This window comes from Dermatophagoides pteronyssinus, unplaced genomic scaffold, assembly GCF_027571235.1.
Source record: "Dermatophagoides pteronyssinus isolate colony J.1.1.1.1 unplaced genomic scaffold, Derpt_VIB-CSIC_2022.12 sq0009, whole genome shotgun sequence".
NCBI lineage: Eukaryota > Metazoa > Arthropoda > Arachnida > Sarcoptiformes > Pyroglyphidae > Dermatophagoides > Dermatophagoides pteronyssinus.
The window spans coordinates 1,856,834-1,874,518 of record NW_027461533.1 but is presented as its reverse complement, the minus strand read 5'-3'; the positions used below and the strand labels follow the sequence as shown (position 1 = coordinate 1,874,518).

Below are 17,685 nucleotides of genomic sequence, written 5' to 3'. Positions count from 1 at the left end.
TTTTTCTTTTTTTTCTGGCAACTTGACACAAAAACAAGATAGAAAAAAGAACACATCGTTCACTTTTCGATGACCATAATCATCATTAAAACTTTTTATTCATTCATTCATTGCCATTCGAAAGATTTCAATCTTTTTTTTTGGCCATATAATGAAGAATACCAGATTTTTTTTCTTTCGCATCTAATTCCGTCGTTTATCGTCATTATATATGTATATTTGTATGTCGTTGGCGTCATTATCAATAGACAATCATCGACATGTTTGTTGAATAAAGTTTAAATGATGATAAAAAAAATGTCATAACGATAATCATCATAATGATGATGATGATGATGATGAAGATGGCATTCAACTATATACATGCATACAACTATCATCAATTGACATTAACATTGATAGCTATGATGTGACCTATCCGTGTCATATCATCATCAAACCAGTTGTTTATACAATTTTATTTCTATAGGGTAAAAAAAAATAGAAAACTGGATCAAGCCATCAAAGATATCGAAATGATTGTCAAAAAAAATTTTTTGAATATGAAAAAGATTGAATCATCATCATGAAAAAAATGATAATAATAACCATGCACTTAGTAGAACGAAATATTGATATGGAAAAATTGGACAGAAAAAAGATGCCAATTTTTTTCTTGTTTGCTCCGAAGATTTCAACGTCATGCACACAATCTTTTTCATGCATCATGATTATTATCATCATTATTAAATATCTTTTGTTTATGGTTTCTTTCTTATTTTGCTCTTTTTTTTCAAGTAATATTCTTACTTTCTGCTGTTGTTCCAAAAGGATAAGGGTTATTAAAAGGATTTCTTGAATGCCCACCACCATGAAAATTATTTCTAGTATGAAAATTATTATTGTTACCAATTCCGATGATCGGTATTCCACCCATTCCAGAATTTATCGATGATGGTTGTAATGGTTGTGGCTGCTGTGCAGCAGCTGGATTAAGCTCAAGTATGTCATCTACCATCACAGGACAATTTGTATTTTGTGCCATATTGGCCACCGATAATGCTGAACCTGAAATTAAAAAATAATAATAAAATTGAAATAAAAAGAATTATAATCAAATTGGTAATTAGCATCACATACTCATTATATATGTAATTGCAATCAATAATGCCATAGAGATTAATATGAATGCAATGGCTGTATATTTCCAATTCCATTGCACTGATAATATTTTACGAAAACGTGATCCAGATAGATGTGTTGCTAATGGTCGACTAAAATGACTATGATTGGCTCCAACCGTTGGCAATCTGCTATTTTTTAATTGTCATTCGAAATAAAATGATCATTTAATATCAATTAAAATTAGTATAATTAAAAAGATAAAAAATTTTAATTGATTCTAATTAAATGACTTACCGATCTGGTTTTTTTAACGTTCCTCCAATCGTAAATTCATTGATTGACTGTATTGATGGCTTGAAAGCTCCTTTATTATCTATGAATGATTAAATATTGATGTAAAACATTACAATCAAATCGAATACATATGACATATTTTTTGTTTTGTTCTTCAACTTACCACTTGGAATATATAGCGAACCTGAAGCTGTCCGCATCAAACACGCTGATTCATAGACTGGTGCCATGTTGACTTGATTGACCGAAGTAGTGGTCGTTGCATTCGAAGTATTTGTTGTTGAATCTAGATTTGATAGCATGGTAGTATTTTGGTTAGATAATGGTTGCTGTGTTGGCGTTGATTGTGTATTCAAATGATGTTGTTGTGGATGATGATGATGATGATGGTGATTTAAATGACCGAATTCCAACGTCGAATGTTGAGATTTCCATCCTTGTTCCAAAAGTGAATTGACTGATTGATTTGGACAATTTGTGCCAGATATGAATAATTGTGACTCTGGAATTAATGGAGGTGGTTCAGAATCAAGTGGTGATCCAATAACCGATCCAGAAACACCATTACCACGAGATCTTCGATAAATTGCCGATTCAGCATAATGTGTTGGATGTGCGGCTGCTGATGTTGTTGTCATGACTGTAGACATATGTTGTTTACCCATCGTATTCGTATGCGAAGATGATGAAGCTGATTGAGATGACTTATGATTATTAAATAGATGTGCATTATGAATATGATGAGCACCTTGTGATAATATTAATGGATCAACAAGGGCACCATTATGATTTGATGATCGTGATGATGATGTAGTACCAGTGGATGAACCACGATCACCAATACGTTCATATTGTCGATCCGAATCGATCACATTATATTCATCAGTTTCAGAATCTTCTGAATGTGGTATAGGCATTGGATGTCGACCAATACTACGACCAAATCTTGTCATTGATTCCATCATGACAAATTGGTTAGATAATTTTTCTTAAATATCAGTGTTTTTTTTAAATAAATAATTAGAATTTTTCTGTTTTGTTTTATCAGCTACCGAATTGATGATGTCTTCATGTTTTCTCACTTTTATTCAATGTAAATTTTTCCATTTGACATATAATAATTATTCAACTACCTACATCAAGTGAAGGGAGAAAAAAGAAGAAAAATAATTTTGATTAGTTAATTTAGTTCAACTTGAAATTCATAAATTTTAAAATAGAAAAATGATATCGCGATCATCATCATCATCATCGCCAAACAACATCATTAAATTTGACGCCCAATAGTTATTTAATTAAAATGCTAATTTTTTTTTCTTCTGTTTGTTTGTTTGTTCTAATTTATTTATTTAACGCATAGAAAAAAAAATTTGTTTTACTTTTTTAGCTTGATCCGCTTGAAAAGAAGGACGAAAAGTTTGATAATTTTCATGCTGAATTTCTTATTCATTACAAATGTCAAAATCTAGCACGAATTTTTTTTTCTCCATATCAAATTTGAATGAAGAAAAAAAGATGAAAAGATAACGTGAAAAAAAATCAATAAATGTTGAACAAAAAAAAATTCATAGTGTCACACTTTTTTTTCTGGTCCATAAATTGAGGACCATTATTTATATATACTGTGTAACAAAAATATAATTTATTTTTTTGCTCCTTTTTTCGATTTTAAAATTATCATCATCATCAACAACGTTGTTGAATTTGTGAAGTGTTGATTAGATTAGAGTGAAGAGAAAAAAAATTGGCTAGAAATGTGAAAATGACAATAATCCAATATCATCACATGTTTAGCATGGATAATTTTTCTTTCTAATATTTGGATCGAACGAATCATCCATCCGTTCTTATAATATAGAATTTCTTGAAAAATAAAAATATGATAACAATATTTTCCCAAAAATTGATCAAATGACGAATCATCTTATCATATTGAGCAAAAAAAAAATATATAATGATAATAAGATTCAACATCATCAACATTGACTAGAATCATTGATCCAAGATGCCAAAAAAACAAAATGAAGGAAATAAAAATGGATAGACTCAGAGCCAATGTACAACCAACAACAGTATAAACATATTAGCATTAAAATGTCTATGTTTTACTCTATCTATCTAGATGTGTGTGTTTGAAAGTACCATTCGAAAAATCCTAATAAAAATTCTACGCACGAATTTTTTTTCATTTCTTATGCTTTTCACTTTTTATCATCATCATCATCATCTTGTATAATGAAATAGCATAGAGAAAAAAAACAGAAAGATTAGAAATAGAAACGAATTTGAACCGCATTCTTTTGACACACACATACAGATAATAATAAAACGGATAAAGAAAGAAAAAAAATAGATAGACAAGACAGAACCATTTTCCTAAAAGACAATTCCTAAAGTCGAAGACATCAAGAATATGCGAACAAAGATGAAAAAAATCGAAAATAGAACAAGAATTGAGAAAATCATTGAACATGATAAAACGATGTGCGAATATAAAGATGAACAGAATCCAACATGCTAAAACGAAAATAACCAAAAGATTCTTGCCAAAAATCAATGTCTGTGTATACTGAACTCATTCGCGAGAAATAGATCGATAGGATTTTCATGTCTGAATACAGATAATGATAATCGAGCACCAAAAAAAAAAAAAAAAAACATAATAAAAACTGAATGTAATAATAATATAAAGAGAATCCATATTTCAATATTACAAATTATTATTATCATTAGAAATTAGAAAGATTACAATGAAATAACTAATATTAATCAACTTTTAAACATCAACAATTAAACAAAACGAAATACAAATAATGTTTAATCAGCTGTTGAAAATAATTTATATTAAAATGATTATCAGAAAAAAACAATTCTGATAATCATTAAGAGAATATATAAATTATTAAACCGCCAACATCACCACCATTACCGACCAAAACGAATATTAAAAAAAAACAAAATGAAAACATGATGTCTGGAACATCGAAGCATGATGATGATGATGATGAGAGAGAGAGAGAAGAAAAAATTATCCCGGAAACTATTATTATTATAGCTTGAAGAGTTTTTGTTTGCTTCTCACCACTCTATGACCAATAATAATTAGAGCGTATAGAATCCAGAATAGGAACCAAAAAAAAAAAACCTTGCCACTATATTATTCTGTTGATATTATTATTGTTGCTGTGCTTCATACTTAATGTACCATACAACAATGATTATGATGATGATGATGATGAAAATGTGGGACCAGAGAAAGAAAAAAAATGGATCAAGAATCGAATGATAAAGTTAAAATATATACGAATAACGAAAGACATCGGTGGTCAGAAGAGGAGAGAGAAAGCGAACGCTTCCAACAAATGAAATAATAATAATGATAAGAAACAAAACAGAAAACAACAACCACTGATGAAAGAGGGAGTTATAATATAAAAAAAAACAGAATCAATTAGAATCGTTCCTTAACTATAAAAAAAAATTATATCTATGTAACCATCATCTATTGAAAATACAGTATTTTTCCTTTTCACTGAACCCCAAATATAACAACAATAATGTTTGATTCTAAATTCTTTCTGTTTTGTTATTATTATTTTTTCTGTTTCTTCACAGTGTATTGTTTCAAACATTTCATTTCATTTCTATTGTTTTTTTTAGTTTCTCTATTAGTTCTAATTTAATTAATTTGGTTCATTGGCTTTACAAAATACGACAATACACACACACACACACACTTCATACTTTTAATATTATATACTTCAACATCTGAAAAAAAAGAAAAGGAAAAAAATAGTCATGGAAAAAACGAAAAGAAAATGGCAATAATAAGATCATCATCAACATTGGTTCGGCCTTTTTTTCGATCGTTCCGTTCATTTTTTCCTTTAGCTTTCTTCAACTAGAATATAATCTTATTTGATTCTGTTAATTTTCATTTCAATTCTGTTGCTATTTTTTAAACTTATTGGTTTTTGTGCAAGAAAAAAAATTATAAAATAATAAAAGATTTGTACACACACGAACAAAACTCCAACAGAAAAAAACAAAAGTGGAAAAAACAAAGAGTTTGGAAATTCTTCTTAATCATTTTTCAATTTAATTCAAAGACAAATATAATGATAATAAAATAATATCGAAATGAATGAAAAAAATAGCAATTGAAAATTAAATTTTCACACATTTCAAATAGAAGGCGTATGTTTTTGATGATGATGATTTTGTTGATATTAAGTAAAATGTAACGAGAGAAAAAACCGAATCAAATCAACTATTCGATCATACACACAAGGAAATCTTTTTTCTCTTTCTTTTGTTTTATAGAATTAGATTCTAAAAATAAAGGGGGCAAACAGCACCAAATTCAATACGAAGAATAAAAGAATTTATATGGAAAAGAATCCGTTTCATTATTATTTAGTGAACACACACACACACACACACACTAGCACGCACCAAGAATTCATCATCCATCAATGATGTATGAGAAAAAAAATATGAAAAGAAAAAAAAACAATAATCATTCATTCGTTGAACAATTGAAAAAAGTGTATATGGATGGGTGGTTGTAGTGAAAAAACCGAATCTAAAATTAATAACAATGAAGTCAAGAATCATTTCTTTTCTTTTTTTGTTTTTGCTGGCCAGAAACAAAAAACTAAAAATAAACCAAAAGAATAAAATTGTAAAAAGGAATTGTGATAATCAAACCCAAACATTTCAAACATCTAAATAAAAATAACTATATATACCGAAAACAAAAATAAATATCATAATCAGTATCAAGTTGGACAGTAATAATATGGAACCCACACACAAACACAAACACAAACATACAGAACTTCATAATTGGATTGACTCCTTTCTCAACTGTAACTTTTATATTACATTTAATATAAATAAAACCCAAAAAAAAAACTACTACACACTAAATATATAATAAAAATATAATCATTATTTCAATAGAGAGCTGAAAGTAAGAGAGAGAAAGAGTATCAATATTAACGAATAAGGAAAAATAAATAAATTGATGAAAGATTCTTCTATAGAAATGATGAAAATTCTTTTCATCATATTTTATATATGAATGTTTCTTGAAATGATGATAGTTTGTGTGTGTGTGTGTTTGTATGTTTGTATTACATGACATTCCAAATATTTGATGATAAACTATAGAGAAACATTTATATATCCCATACAGAGTAGAATGACATGTGAATCAATATATATTAATAAAGTAAAAGAAATAAGAATTTCTTTAATAAAAGTTTTCGGCAAGCAAAAGAATTAGTTTACGAAACATATCAGCTCAAAAGATTTTTATTTGTCATCATCATTCATCGTTGGTTTGTTGATTCGCAAATGATGATGATGATGATGATGATGGCCAAATAAGTAAACAAAACTTTAATCAAAAAAAAAAAAAGAAAGAAAGAAACTTTCATCATTTGATCAATCGTTTCATCATATAAGATCGGGTTGATTATGATGATAACTGATAGAATGATTTGATTTGAAATGACAAGCTAAATTCTTTCCAAAAAACAAGAAGAAAATGTAATCAGTAATTAATAATAAAAAGAAAACGGATATATTATTATTAACATAATTCATAATCAATCATATGAACATAATTAAAATAGACATTACATGCTGTGTGTGTTTGTGTTTGTTTGTTTATTTAGATTTGTATGTAATGTCCATTCGTTTCAACAAATGAAAAAGAGTTGAAATGATCAAATAGAAAAACAGAAAATCAAATGAAATTGAAAATTTCAATAGAATTTTCAAAATTTGTTGAATGTAATGTTTTGTTGTCTTTTCTCTGTGGAACTGTCAAAAAAAAATAAAATGTTCAAACATTTGACTTGGAATATAAATTCATTATTATTGTTGATGATGAGATTACTCTGACATGAAACGGTGAATGCATTGAATTAAAACACAATGTATTTTTGAAAAAAAATTCATTTTTTAATTTCATTATCATCTGCATTTTTTTACAGTTGATGACATATTTTTTATATCTACATTTTTTCTACACTTATTCTATAGTATTAAAATTTTTGAAAAAATATAGAATTTCATTGAATGAATTATTGATTATACGAAAAAAAAATTGTTGAATTCCATTGAAGAATGTTCTTGTTCTCGATGATGTACTTGGTTTTTTTTAATAATATCTTTGTATATTTCAATTTAAAGTCACGATGAAATAATGATGGAATATTCATTCAGTGAATAGTTCCAATAGAATGTTGGAAAAAACCGACTGAATGAAAGAAAAGAAATGAAAAAGACGAATTCGCAAACAGACACACATACCATATATAGAAGAAAATCGGGTTAAATATGCAAAAAAATGGAGATGAAAAAAAACGACAACGTCAACAACAACAACAATAATAATAATGAAAGTGAAATTTCTGGATTCAGTATAACGAAGATTAGAGAAAACAGTTCCAAAAAAAACAACAACAACAACAAAAAATGAAATGAATTTTGGAAAACACATGAAAAAAACGAATGTGCATTTTTTTGTTGTACACATTTACACAATACAAAGAATTGTAATTGCTGCACTTCACATTAAATATCAATATGTGATGGGGAAAACAACAACAACAAAACAAAAAATATATTCAAACAAAAAGAAAATGAACAGAAAATAAATAATGCAGCCAAACAAGTTTGGTATGAATGAATGAAGGAATGGAAAAAAAAGATGAATAGAAAAAAACTGAAGGAAAAAAAATAAATAAATTTGTCGACAAAGCACAAGAATCATGAAATAAACACAAAACAAAAATGAAATAAAAATGTTTATTTTTTATTTTGGAATTTTTTTCTTTCATTGAATGATGATAATCAAGATGCACAAATACCAAGATGAATGAATTTTTTTGTTTTGTTTCAGCAGTTGTTGAATAGATTGAACATTCATTCATTTTGTTTTGTTTTGAAATTTTTTTACAAGTTTTTTATTCAAGAATAAATTCACCTGGACTGATGAAATGTATCAAAACAAAAATTTTTTTTCACAATGATTCTTTGTTTGAACATGGAAAAAACTAAAAAACACAAACTTATATATACCTGAACAGACGATCCGAGACATAGGGAACAAGAATCAAACTATGGTAGAAGAATATCTACATACACAGACCGACACAAGGACCTTTTTTTTTGTTTATAAAACGGTCGACAAGTTTGTCGAGACTTTGGACCTGAACAACAACAAAAAAAAACCTAGCTGATGATAATAAATGAATTGATGATGGCAATTATGTTGTCAATTTATAAACGAAATACTAACCCTCCCCTCATTCAACTCAAGTATATTTCTTGTTCGTTTTTTATTGTTGTTGTTGTTGTTGTGAATTCAATGATAATAATAACAATAACAACAACCGATTATTGGGAAAAACAAAAGAGTAAAAGAAAAAATAAATGATTCGCTAATAGGGAATCAGAATGGATTTTGAACTAAAAATCAGAAAATAAAAACATAAACAAAAACTAAAGTAACAAAGTCACGAACGAGTGTTTGAGAAAAGAAAATCAAAAGAATCAAATGTCGATGACTTTTTTTTAAAGAAAAGTATTTTTTATTCAATGATAAGCTGTAATTAGACAACACAAATAATCAATAATAAAAGTTAATTGAAGAAAAATAATAGCTAAATAAATATGAGATAGGATTCGAATTTCCTTCGAGAGAAACTAATGAAGAAAACAGACAGAATGATTAACATTATAATTAACAGAAAAAGTGTTATTTAAAAAATGAAAATGGAAACTTGTTTGAAGAGAAAATCAGAGATTGATATGAATTAATTTTTTTGTTTTGTTTATTCATTTGTTTTTGTTCACTGGTTTTGTCATTATCAAGAATTTTGAATTCTATAAGCGTAAATCCAAAAGTGAATCATTTCATCATACCGAATACAAACAAATGAATGAAAAATGAAGGTAGGTGTGTCAAAAATGAATGTAATGAATCAGTGTGTGTCGCTAAATAGTCATTCATATCATATTAAACTGTCTGCTTTAAAAAAAAGTGTGTGTTCAGATGATCAATCATCGTTGTTGAACAAATTCAGACAATGTTCATATCGGTTAATTGTATTCTATAAGATGAAGTTTACATTGTAAACAGACGCTAAGGTATTAATAAATATGCTACAATTAATGGCAATTAGTTTTTGCTTGTAATAGATATTTTAAAAAAAAACATTTAAAAAAATAAACGATCAATGTTAAAACAACAACAATAACAATCAGAAAAAAAGAGAAAAAGAAAAGAATTTCTGGAACAAATGTTCATCGGTGGACCTTCTGTTTTTTTGTCTGTTTCGAAAAACTTTCAATCACATTGGTAATGTACGGTATGTGATATGATTTTTTGTTGTTGGTTGAAGAAAAAAAATCGTAATGAACTAATAATAATGGAATAATAACTATAGATAATTAAATACATAGGCAAATTATTATTATACATTATCGTTTGTATATTCTGAGAATTTGCTATATGATAATCATAATCATCATCATTGCCACCAATGATTGAATTTAAAGACTTGATAATGGTGATTAGATGATGGCTTTAATAATATGTATAAATAGCATTATCATTAAGGCTTTTAGAGAGAAAAAGAAGAAAAGAAAACTAAATTCAATTGATCGTGTGTGTAATGTTCACGAATGTTTAACTAATCATTGTGAATGGGGCTCATCATCAATGGATCATTCATAGCTCATCATCATCATCAACATAAATTGCATCGTTGTAAATAATCGTGACATGGGATAGATTCTTTATTTTCATTCAAAGAAACATTGAAATGAATTTTCTTTATTGAAGGATTCAATCATAGAATTAACAACAAAATAGGTAGACAACAACAACAACAACAAACACACGGACACACACAAAGAGATAAATAATAAACATTTACGATGATCATCATAATCGATTATCATTAAAAAAAATTGTTTTCTTTTTTTTTCCCAGAAAGGAAAATGAAACATACCAATGTTATTGAATGAATTCATTGAAAAGAAAAACAAAAACAAAACGAAGAAACCATATCCGAAAATCATTTAAATGATTCTTTCTTGCTTTTTTTTTTGTATCAATGATATAATAAATGAATGAATATTTGCTGTAAAAACACACGACTAGGGTTGGCCATCAATTAGAAATTGAAATGATTTTTAATGCTATTTTCGTTGTTGTTGCTATTTGATATTGATGATTCTCCAATAATGGAAATTAAACAATTTCAGTTTAATTCCGATTCGATGGTTACACACCGATCATTTTCAATCATTCGAAAGTCATTATTCAATGTTAAAAAATTTAAAGAAACAAGAAAAAAAAAATCGACCAGATACACAACGACCAGAACCAATAGAATGAAAAAATAATCAATCTGAAGAAAATGATTTAGCTACAAAATCAGCTCATTATTTTGTAGCTAAATTATTTGTCTGTTGTTTCTACCAACGGTTCATCATTCTATATTCTGTTCTAATAGAATTTTTTTTTTACTTTCGATGAATCTAATGATAATGATGATGATGGAATAAAAGTACATGACAGAGGAGAACGGAACTTGAAGAGAAGAGAAGAGAAAAAACGATGAAGAAGAAACCCGAGCTCGTAGAACCAGAAAATATATTTTATTTTATTTTTTCTTCTTTTTCGTCATCATGTACATTTTTATAACCAGAATATATAAAAAAAAGCAAGACTTTCAAATACTAACAGAAGTCATAATGAAATATTGCGTTCGAAAGTAAAAATAGAGAAAATGAGCTATGAGAGAAATGAGAAAAAAAACCTCGTACCAGAACCCAGAACCATACAGATACACACAGAACATCATCATCATAAAAGTGAAATTAAAGTAGCACAATTAATTCGATTAATTTAATAAAAAGTGAAGGCAGAAAAAAAAACGATGACTACGAATTAGAAGAATTAAAAAGAAAAATAAAAAAAAACGAAAAATCTAAAAAGGAAAAAAAACTAAACTAGGGAATTTTCATGATGGCAAAATGGTATTTTAACTTGGTTTTTTTTGTTGTTGTTGTTGTTGCTTACAACGTGGTTGTAGCTAACGAGTTTATAATCATCATCATCATCAACTTAGTCAGAATATGTTGAAACACACAAAAACATGAAGAAATTCCATTAAATCGATTGTATCGATTAAAACCTGGTAAAAGCATAAGAAAAAAATTCTTCTCTTTTTTTTAATCATTTAGTAGAAGCAAATTCTATGAATTTTTTTTCGTTTAAGCAATGAAAAAAATTCCTCATCATTATCGAAGCCATCAATTTTTGAATATAAAAAGATAAACAATATCATCAAATAAATTCAATATAAACAGCAATAACAATAAAAAAAACAAACCGAAAAAAAAGAATATAACTATAGTAATTTTTGAAAATTTTTTCATAAAAACACTACAATAATTTCTGATATGTTGCTTGTATTATGTCATATAATAATAATGATCAAAAAAATAGAATAAAAGATGTATAATAAAGTTATTGATCAATAAGTAAGTAATGATAATTATCGATTAGGTCTTCATATTTGACCTATTTGTGTTTAGCAAAACAATTCCAGACAACTAGCGACAATGAATGGAAAAAATTGATCAAACAAACAAACAAACAAAATCTTATAACGAAATTCTTATTAAATATTTCAAGTTTAAAGTGGAGTTTAAAAAGAAGAAAAGAATAGAAAACATCTTAAACTACTGTAAAAATATCATGATAATAAGTAACAAATCAATATTGTGACCATCATCATTCATTCATTCTCTGAAAAAGAGAAAAGAAAAAAACAGGTTATATAAAATGATTACCCTACCAACAACAACAACAACAAAAAAAAAGTAGGAATAAAAACGATTGATACCACAAAACAACAAATAATAATGATAATACACAAACAGACAATAGACTGAGTAATCTAGTGATAAGTGCTAGAAATAAGAAAAACACCGTTTCAATCAGCTATTTATATAAAAAAAAATTATATAAAAAAGATCGATGGACAATCATCATTATTATTGACAACAATGTCGAAGAAGATCATAAGATGATGACCCACAATATAATATTTTGTTTGTTTGTTTGTTTATTTGTTTGTGAAACAACAATGAAATTTTTTTTAAGGTTTTTCACTTCTATCACAACAAACAACAGATCAGATACTGGCCCATATCGAATGGATAAATATCTTTTTTTTTCATTCAATTTGACCCCTTATAAATATCATTTTGATGAAGATTTTCTCCTGATATTTGACTTGTACTATGAATGCCAATGTATGTCATAGTTTTGATGATAACATTTCATTCAAGATGTATCATTTTCCTATTATCATTTTATAATAGAGAATATTTTGCTTTGTAAAGAAAGAATAAATATTGATGATGAAAATAACATAAGAATCGAATTGAAGAAAAAGAAAATCTTTGAACAATAGAATGAAAAAAAAATACATTTCCATTTTCGATACAGCAATTTACCAATGTTTTTTTTTGTTGTCTATTTTCTTCATCATCATTAATGATTAACTAGCCAATCGTTTGGATTGTCATTTGATATTGTTGTTGTTGTTGTTGCTGAGAATAAGATGGTAACATATTTTTCAAAAATAGATGAATGAATGGAAAATAGATCTCGTATATGAGATCATAAATGAAAACCAAACCCAAATAATATATACATGGTCGAATGATGATGTTATGGTGATTCTATTCGAATTGTGAAACAACAAGAAAAACAAGCTAGAAAATCAATGTTTCTCGTTTTTTTTTTGTCGACAATATATACAATGATTATGAAAACAAAAAAAAACATTGTTTTTTGCATTGATGAATTTGATTTTAATTTGATTGTAATAGAAAACTTTACTATATGAATGAATACAATTTACTATCTGTTTGCCAAATCAAAAACAACAACAATATCATTATTTTTAGTACAAGATGTTTAATTACGATTACAATTTTGACAAAATAATGATAACGATATTATTTCAATCTCAATTCTGTCATCATTATCATCATCAACACCCGTAATTTTTAATCATCAAAGGTTGTCTTGTTGAAATACAATACCCAAAAATGATGAATACAGAATAGAGAAATTTGTCAACTGTATAGAGAAAAAAAAATTGAATGAAAAAAGTCAATGACATCCGAACGATACATGAAAAAGTAATGTGATACAATCGAATGAATCAGTATCGCGGTAACAAAAGAATTACATTGAAAAAACATTGAAATTTTTTTTTTTTTGAATGTAAAAGCAATCAAGCAAATTAATCAATTAAATGAATTAACACAATCTATCAATGTTTGGATGATTTGTTTTATTGAAAACAAAAATCTAAAATGAAAAACAACAACGAAAAAAAAAAATTCAATACGAATATGGCGTGATTCTTTGTATTTCACTTTTAATAAAAAAAATTTTTTACATTCGCAAAAAAAAACTAATCTAAACTAATTGATTTACTTTGGAAAGAAAAGTCAAATAAGAAGAAGAAGAAGAAAAAAATCGATTCATTTTTTAAGTGAAAATTCAATAATCAATGAAAAAGGATGACAAACAGAACAATTTCAGGAAATAAAGTTGAAAACAAAAATCAAATTGAAATTTGGTTTTATAAAACGTGAAGATATAAAGAAATTTGAATTTTCACGAATACGATTATCATTTGTTTATATTTGTTTCTCCGAAAAAAAAAAAAACATAAAGGAAAATACGAATTCAAAGTTAGTATAGTGGATCACAATGTAGCCGAATGTAAAAGAATGAAAATTGATCTTAATTTACATAAATTTTAATTTTCAATTTTCAAAAATTCCTACATAGTTTTTTTCCTTTCTTCTTCTTGTTGACTTTCAACAACAACAACAACAACAACAATGACAATAAGCAAAAAAAAAATGATAATAATAATAACGTTGAGGACAATTTTTGATAATAATAATAATAATAAACATGGATGCACATGTATCCACACACACATGGGCGCCACATTTTTTTCATTCTAAAGGCAGAAAAAGAAATGGAACAAAATTGAAAGTCGTTTGTTAAGAATACAGATGATGATTATGGAAAGACTGGAAAAAAATGTAGAATAAAATGAACAACGATAATTCTATTATCTTTCGCATATCTATCGAAGTACAGTGTAAATTTACTCGGGAAAATTTTCAAATTTGCTTTCTTTTCTTTCATAACAGTATTGAAACGAGATCAGTACAAAAAAAAGAATAAAAATGAATTTTTTTTTCTAGCTTTATGAATCTATCAAGACTTTTTTTTCACCGCCTGATTCACAGAATAATAATAATAATGTTAACCAACTGTACTATTGTTTGTTTGTTTGTATTATTTTGTGCACGTTTTTAACGTTATTTGAAATTGTAAAAATTTTCCATTTCAATACAAACATTTTGCAATTTGATTTTCATCATAATCATCATTATTGAAATTTTTTTTCTATCATTCATCGTCAATATCTTATATGTTGATGAATGAATGGTACAAAATCATTCTATCATCAATATGAACAAATGACTTTATGTACATTTCATTCATTCAATATACAAAAAACTTATTTGATAAATAAAACCAAACGTTTTTACGTTGATGCAACGTATCATCATCAAGTTCCGATAACGATTTCCTCTTTTTTTTATCGCATTTGGTTTTTCAAAGAAAAATGAAAGGGAGCGTCGGAAACGATGTTATCAACATTTTTGTTGTTTTGGCACCATCTTGCTGTATTAAAGATTGTTTGATCATCATCATCATATATTGGTCACTATAGACGAGAGAAAGCAATTTGATTCTACTAATGATCTTTATTTTTTTTTCCAATTCCCAATCGAACAATTCTATTCATTTTACATTAGAATCATTCAAATTCAATTTGTTTCAATCCAATTTTATAACAACAACATCAACAGAATGCAAAAAATGATAATGAAATAATGTAAAAATGAAAAACAAAAAACTATTATCTGGATCAATCTTTAGCCAGAAGAAAATCCTTCACAATCATCATCATTATTATCAATTAGAATTTTCCAACAAAAAAAATGTATCAAACTTGATGATTTCTGGTAGAAACAAAAAACAAAACGATTGAATATTTTCGGTGACAAATGTTTATAATGATGATGATGATGATGACAATTTGAATGGATTTTTTTTTGTCTCTTCGCCTTTTAATCATCTTCATCAAAAAGAAATTTGAAAATGGTTCCAGTTTTGTTTTTCGATCGATATTTTTCACAACAAAAAAAAAACTAATTCTGGCTCCCAAAATGAAAAAAATTTCTTTCATTTTTTTGGAAAAATTGGAATGCTAATGAATTTAATGACATCATTAGATTCAATATTTCATTAATAATATTTATTTTTCGTTTTTTTTTGTTTATTTTAGAAATATCAAAGAAAGAGAATTCTGAATTTCTGTTTGAAAATGGATGGGTAATTCAACAACAACAACAACAACAACAAATCATCAGTAAAATAAAAAAAGTGTTCAAATTGACAACGGGAAATGGAATGAATGGATGGATGGTAAGAAATAATATAAATAAATAAATCTGATCTTATAATGATTTCATTTTTTTCCAATGTTTGCCAAGATGAGAATTTTGCTTTTTTCCTTGGAATGCTAATGCTGTACAAAATATTTTTTTTGGTTCGAAATTCAAGTAAACAAGATGAAACATTCGAATGATAGAGTAAAAGTAATGAAAATGGACACTAGGACTTGGAATAAATTATTATTTTTTGTTTTTTTTTTTCAATGTTTTTTCGTCATGTTAACTTCCATATATAAAATAATAATGCAATTCCAAAATTGTTGTTGAAAGACTATTCACTCATTCACTCAATCGAATGAGTGACTGAGTCAGCTTTTTTATATATTGGGAAAATGAGATGAAATACGATGAAAATAAAAAATAAAAAATCTTTTCATTTTAAGGATATATAAGATTCGCCGCAAATTCCAACATATATAAAAAATAAAATAATCACTATAGCTACTTATTATCAAATTGTGTAACCAGCAAATATATAAGTTATGTGTGTATTTGGCGCTTCTTCTCATTTGATCAATGTTGGTTATTTGATCGTATATAAATAATAAATTTCTTTTTCTTCCTTTTCAATACCATTTACGTTTGTTTATTTATTTATTTTTTTTTTTTGATTTTAGATTTTTTCTTTTGCAGTCTATACTTTCTGGGTCATTCAATAAACAAACAAACAGAATGATCGGACAATCACAGCAAAATCATCATCATCAATTCGAATGGATTTTTTTTCATTCTTTATTTGTGAGATTGAGATGTTCAGCAAGTAATGCATTCGTTTGTGTGTGTGTAAATATATATTGTCTGTATATTAATCAAATGAAATAAACTGACCAAAAAAAAACGTTAAAAATATATTATATCCCCTAATAAATATCAACCGATCAAAGAAAAGAAAAAGAAAATAAGTTGAAGCCAGAAAAAAAGGCAATAAATATTTTTCAACAAAAAATAAAAAAAAATATATTTGAAATGAATGTATCGGATTTTTGATCGACCCCAAAAATACAAATACGAAATGTATTATTTGTCTATAGACAATAATAAGAGATTTCGTATTCGGCATTTGACAGCAATGATACATAAGAGTAGTGAAAGAAGAAGAAGAAAAAATTTTCTCATAAATCAACAATCAAACAAACAATTTATAAGCCACAGTGATAATGATTTCAAAGGATTTTCAATGATGATGTTTTCTTATTCGTTTGATGATTATTTGTTTCACTAAGACTTTTTTTTGAGAAAGAGTTGTTCTTTTGAACTTTATTTTTTCGGGTAAAATAATCTGTGATTATGATTGGATTTGGATGAAACCATTATCATTTTTTTTTGAGAAGAAAAAATCATTCAATTTTATCATTATAATGATGATGATGATGATGATAAAAATCTTTAGGTAAAATAGGAAAAAATCGTTTACAAAAATGATGATGATGAATGAATATTTTCTTTTTGCAAATGCCATCAACACCATTAGTAAATTTGGTGAATAAATTTGTATCCAGCCAAAAAAAAGAAATTTGTACTGTTTGTTGATGAATTTCAATAAATATGCATACACACCCCTTATTTAGTTGAAAAATACAAATAAATGTAATATTAAGAATGATAAATAAATGAATACAAAAAAGTTGG

The 17,685-nt window shown here is 26.6% G+C and overlaps 1 protein-coding gene across 4 annotated transcripts in view; it reads right to left on the bottom strand.

Annotated features, from left to right (window-relative positions):
• Ten-m (teneurin transmembrane protein Ten-m) overlaps positions 1 to 17,685 on the bottom strand; it is a 54,129-nt gene that overhangs the window by 12,666 nt on the left and 23,778 nt on the right. For 2 of the 4 annotated variants that reach the window (XM_075821324.1, XM_075821326.1), the window contains exons 4-7: positions 1,562 to 2,531; positions 1,399 to 1,477; positions 1,120 to 1,292; positions 790 to 1,047 (exon numbers count right to left, since the gene is read on the bottom strand). In XM_075821324.1, coding sequence (XP_075677439.1) covers positions 790 to 1,047; positions 1,120 to 1,292; positions 1,399 to 1,477; positions 1,562 to 2,363 — 1,312 coding nt within the window. In that variant the 5' untranslated portion in view covers positions 2,364 to 2,531. The remainder of the gene's footprint in view (positions 1 to 789; positions 1,048 to 1,119; positions 1,293 to 1,398; positions 1,478 to 1,561; positions 2,532 to 17,685) is intronic. The other 2 variants (XM_075821327.1, XM_075821325.1) reach the window with 2 other exon arrangements.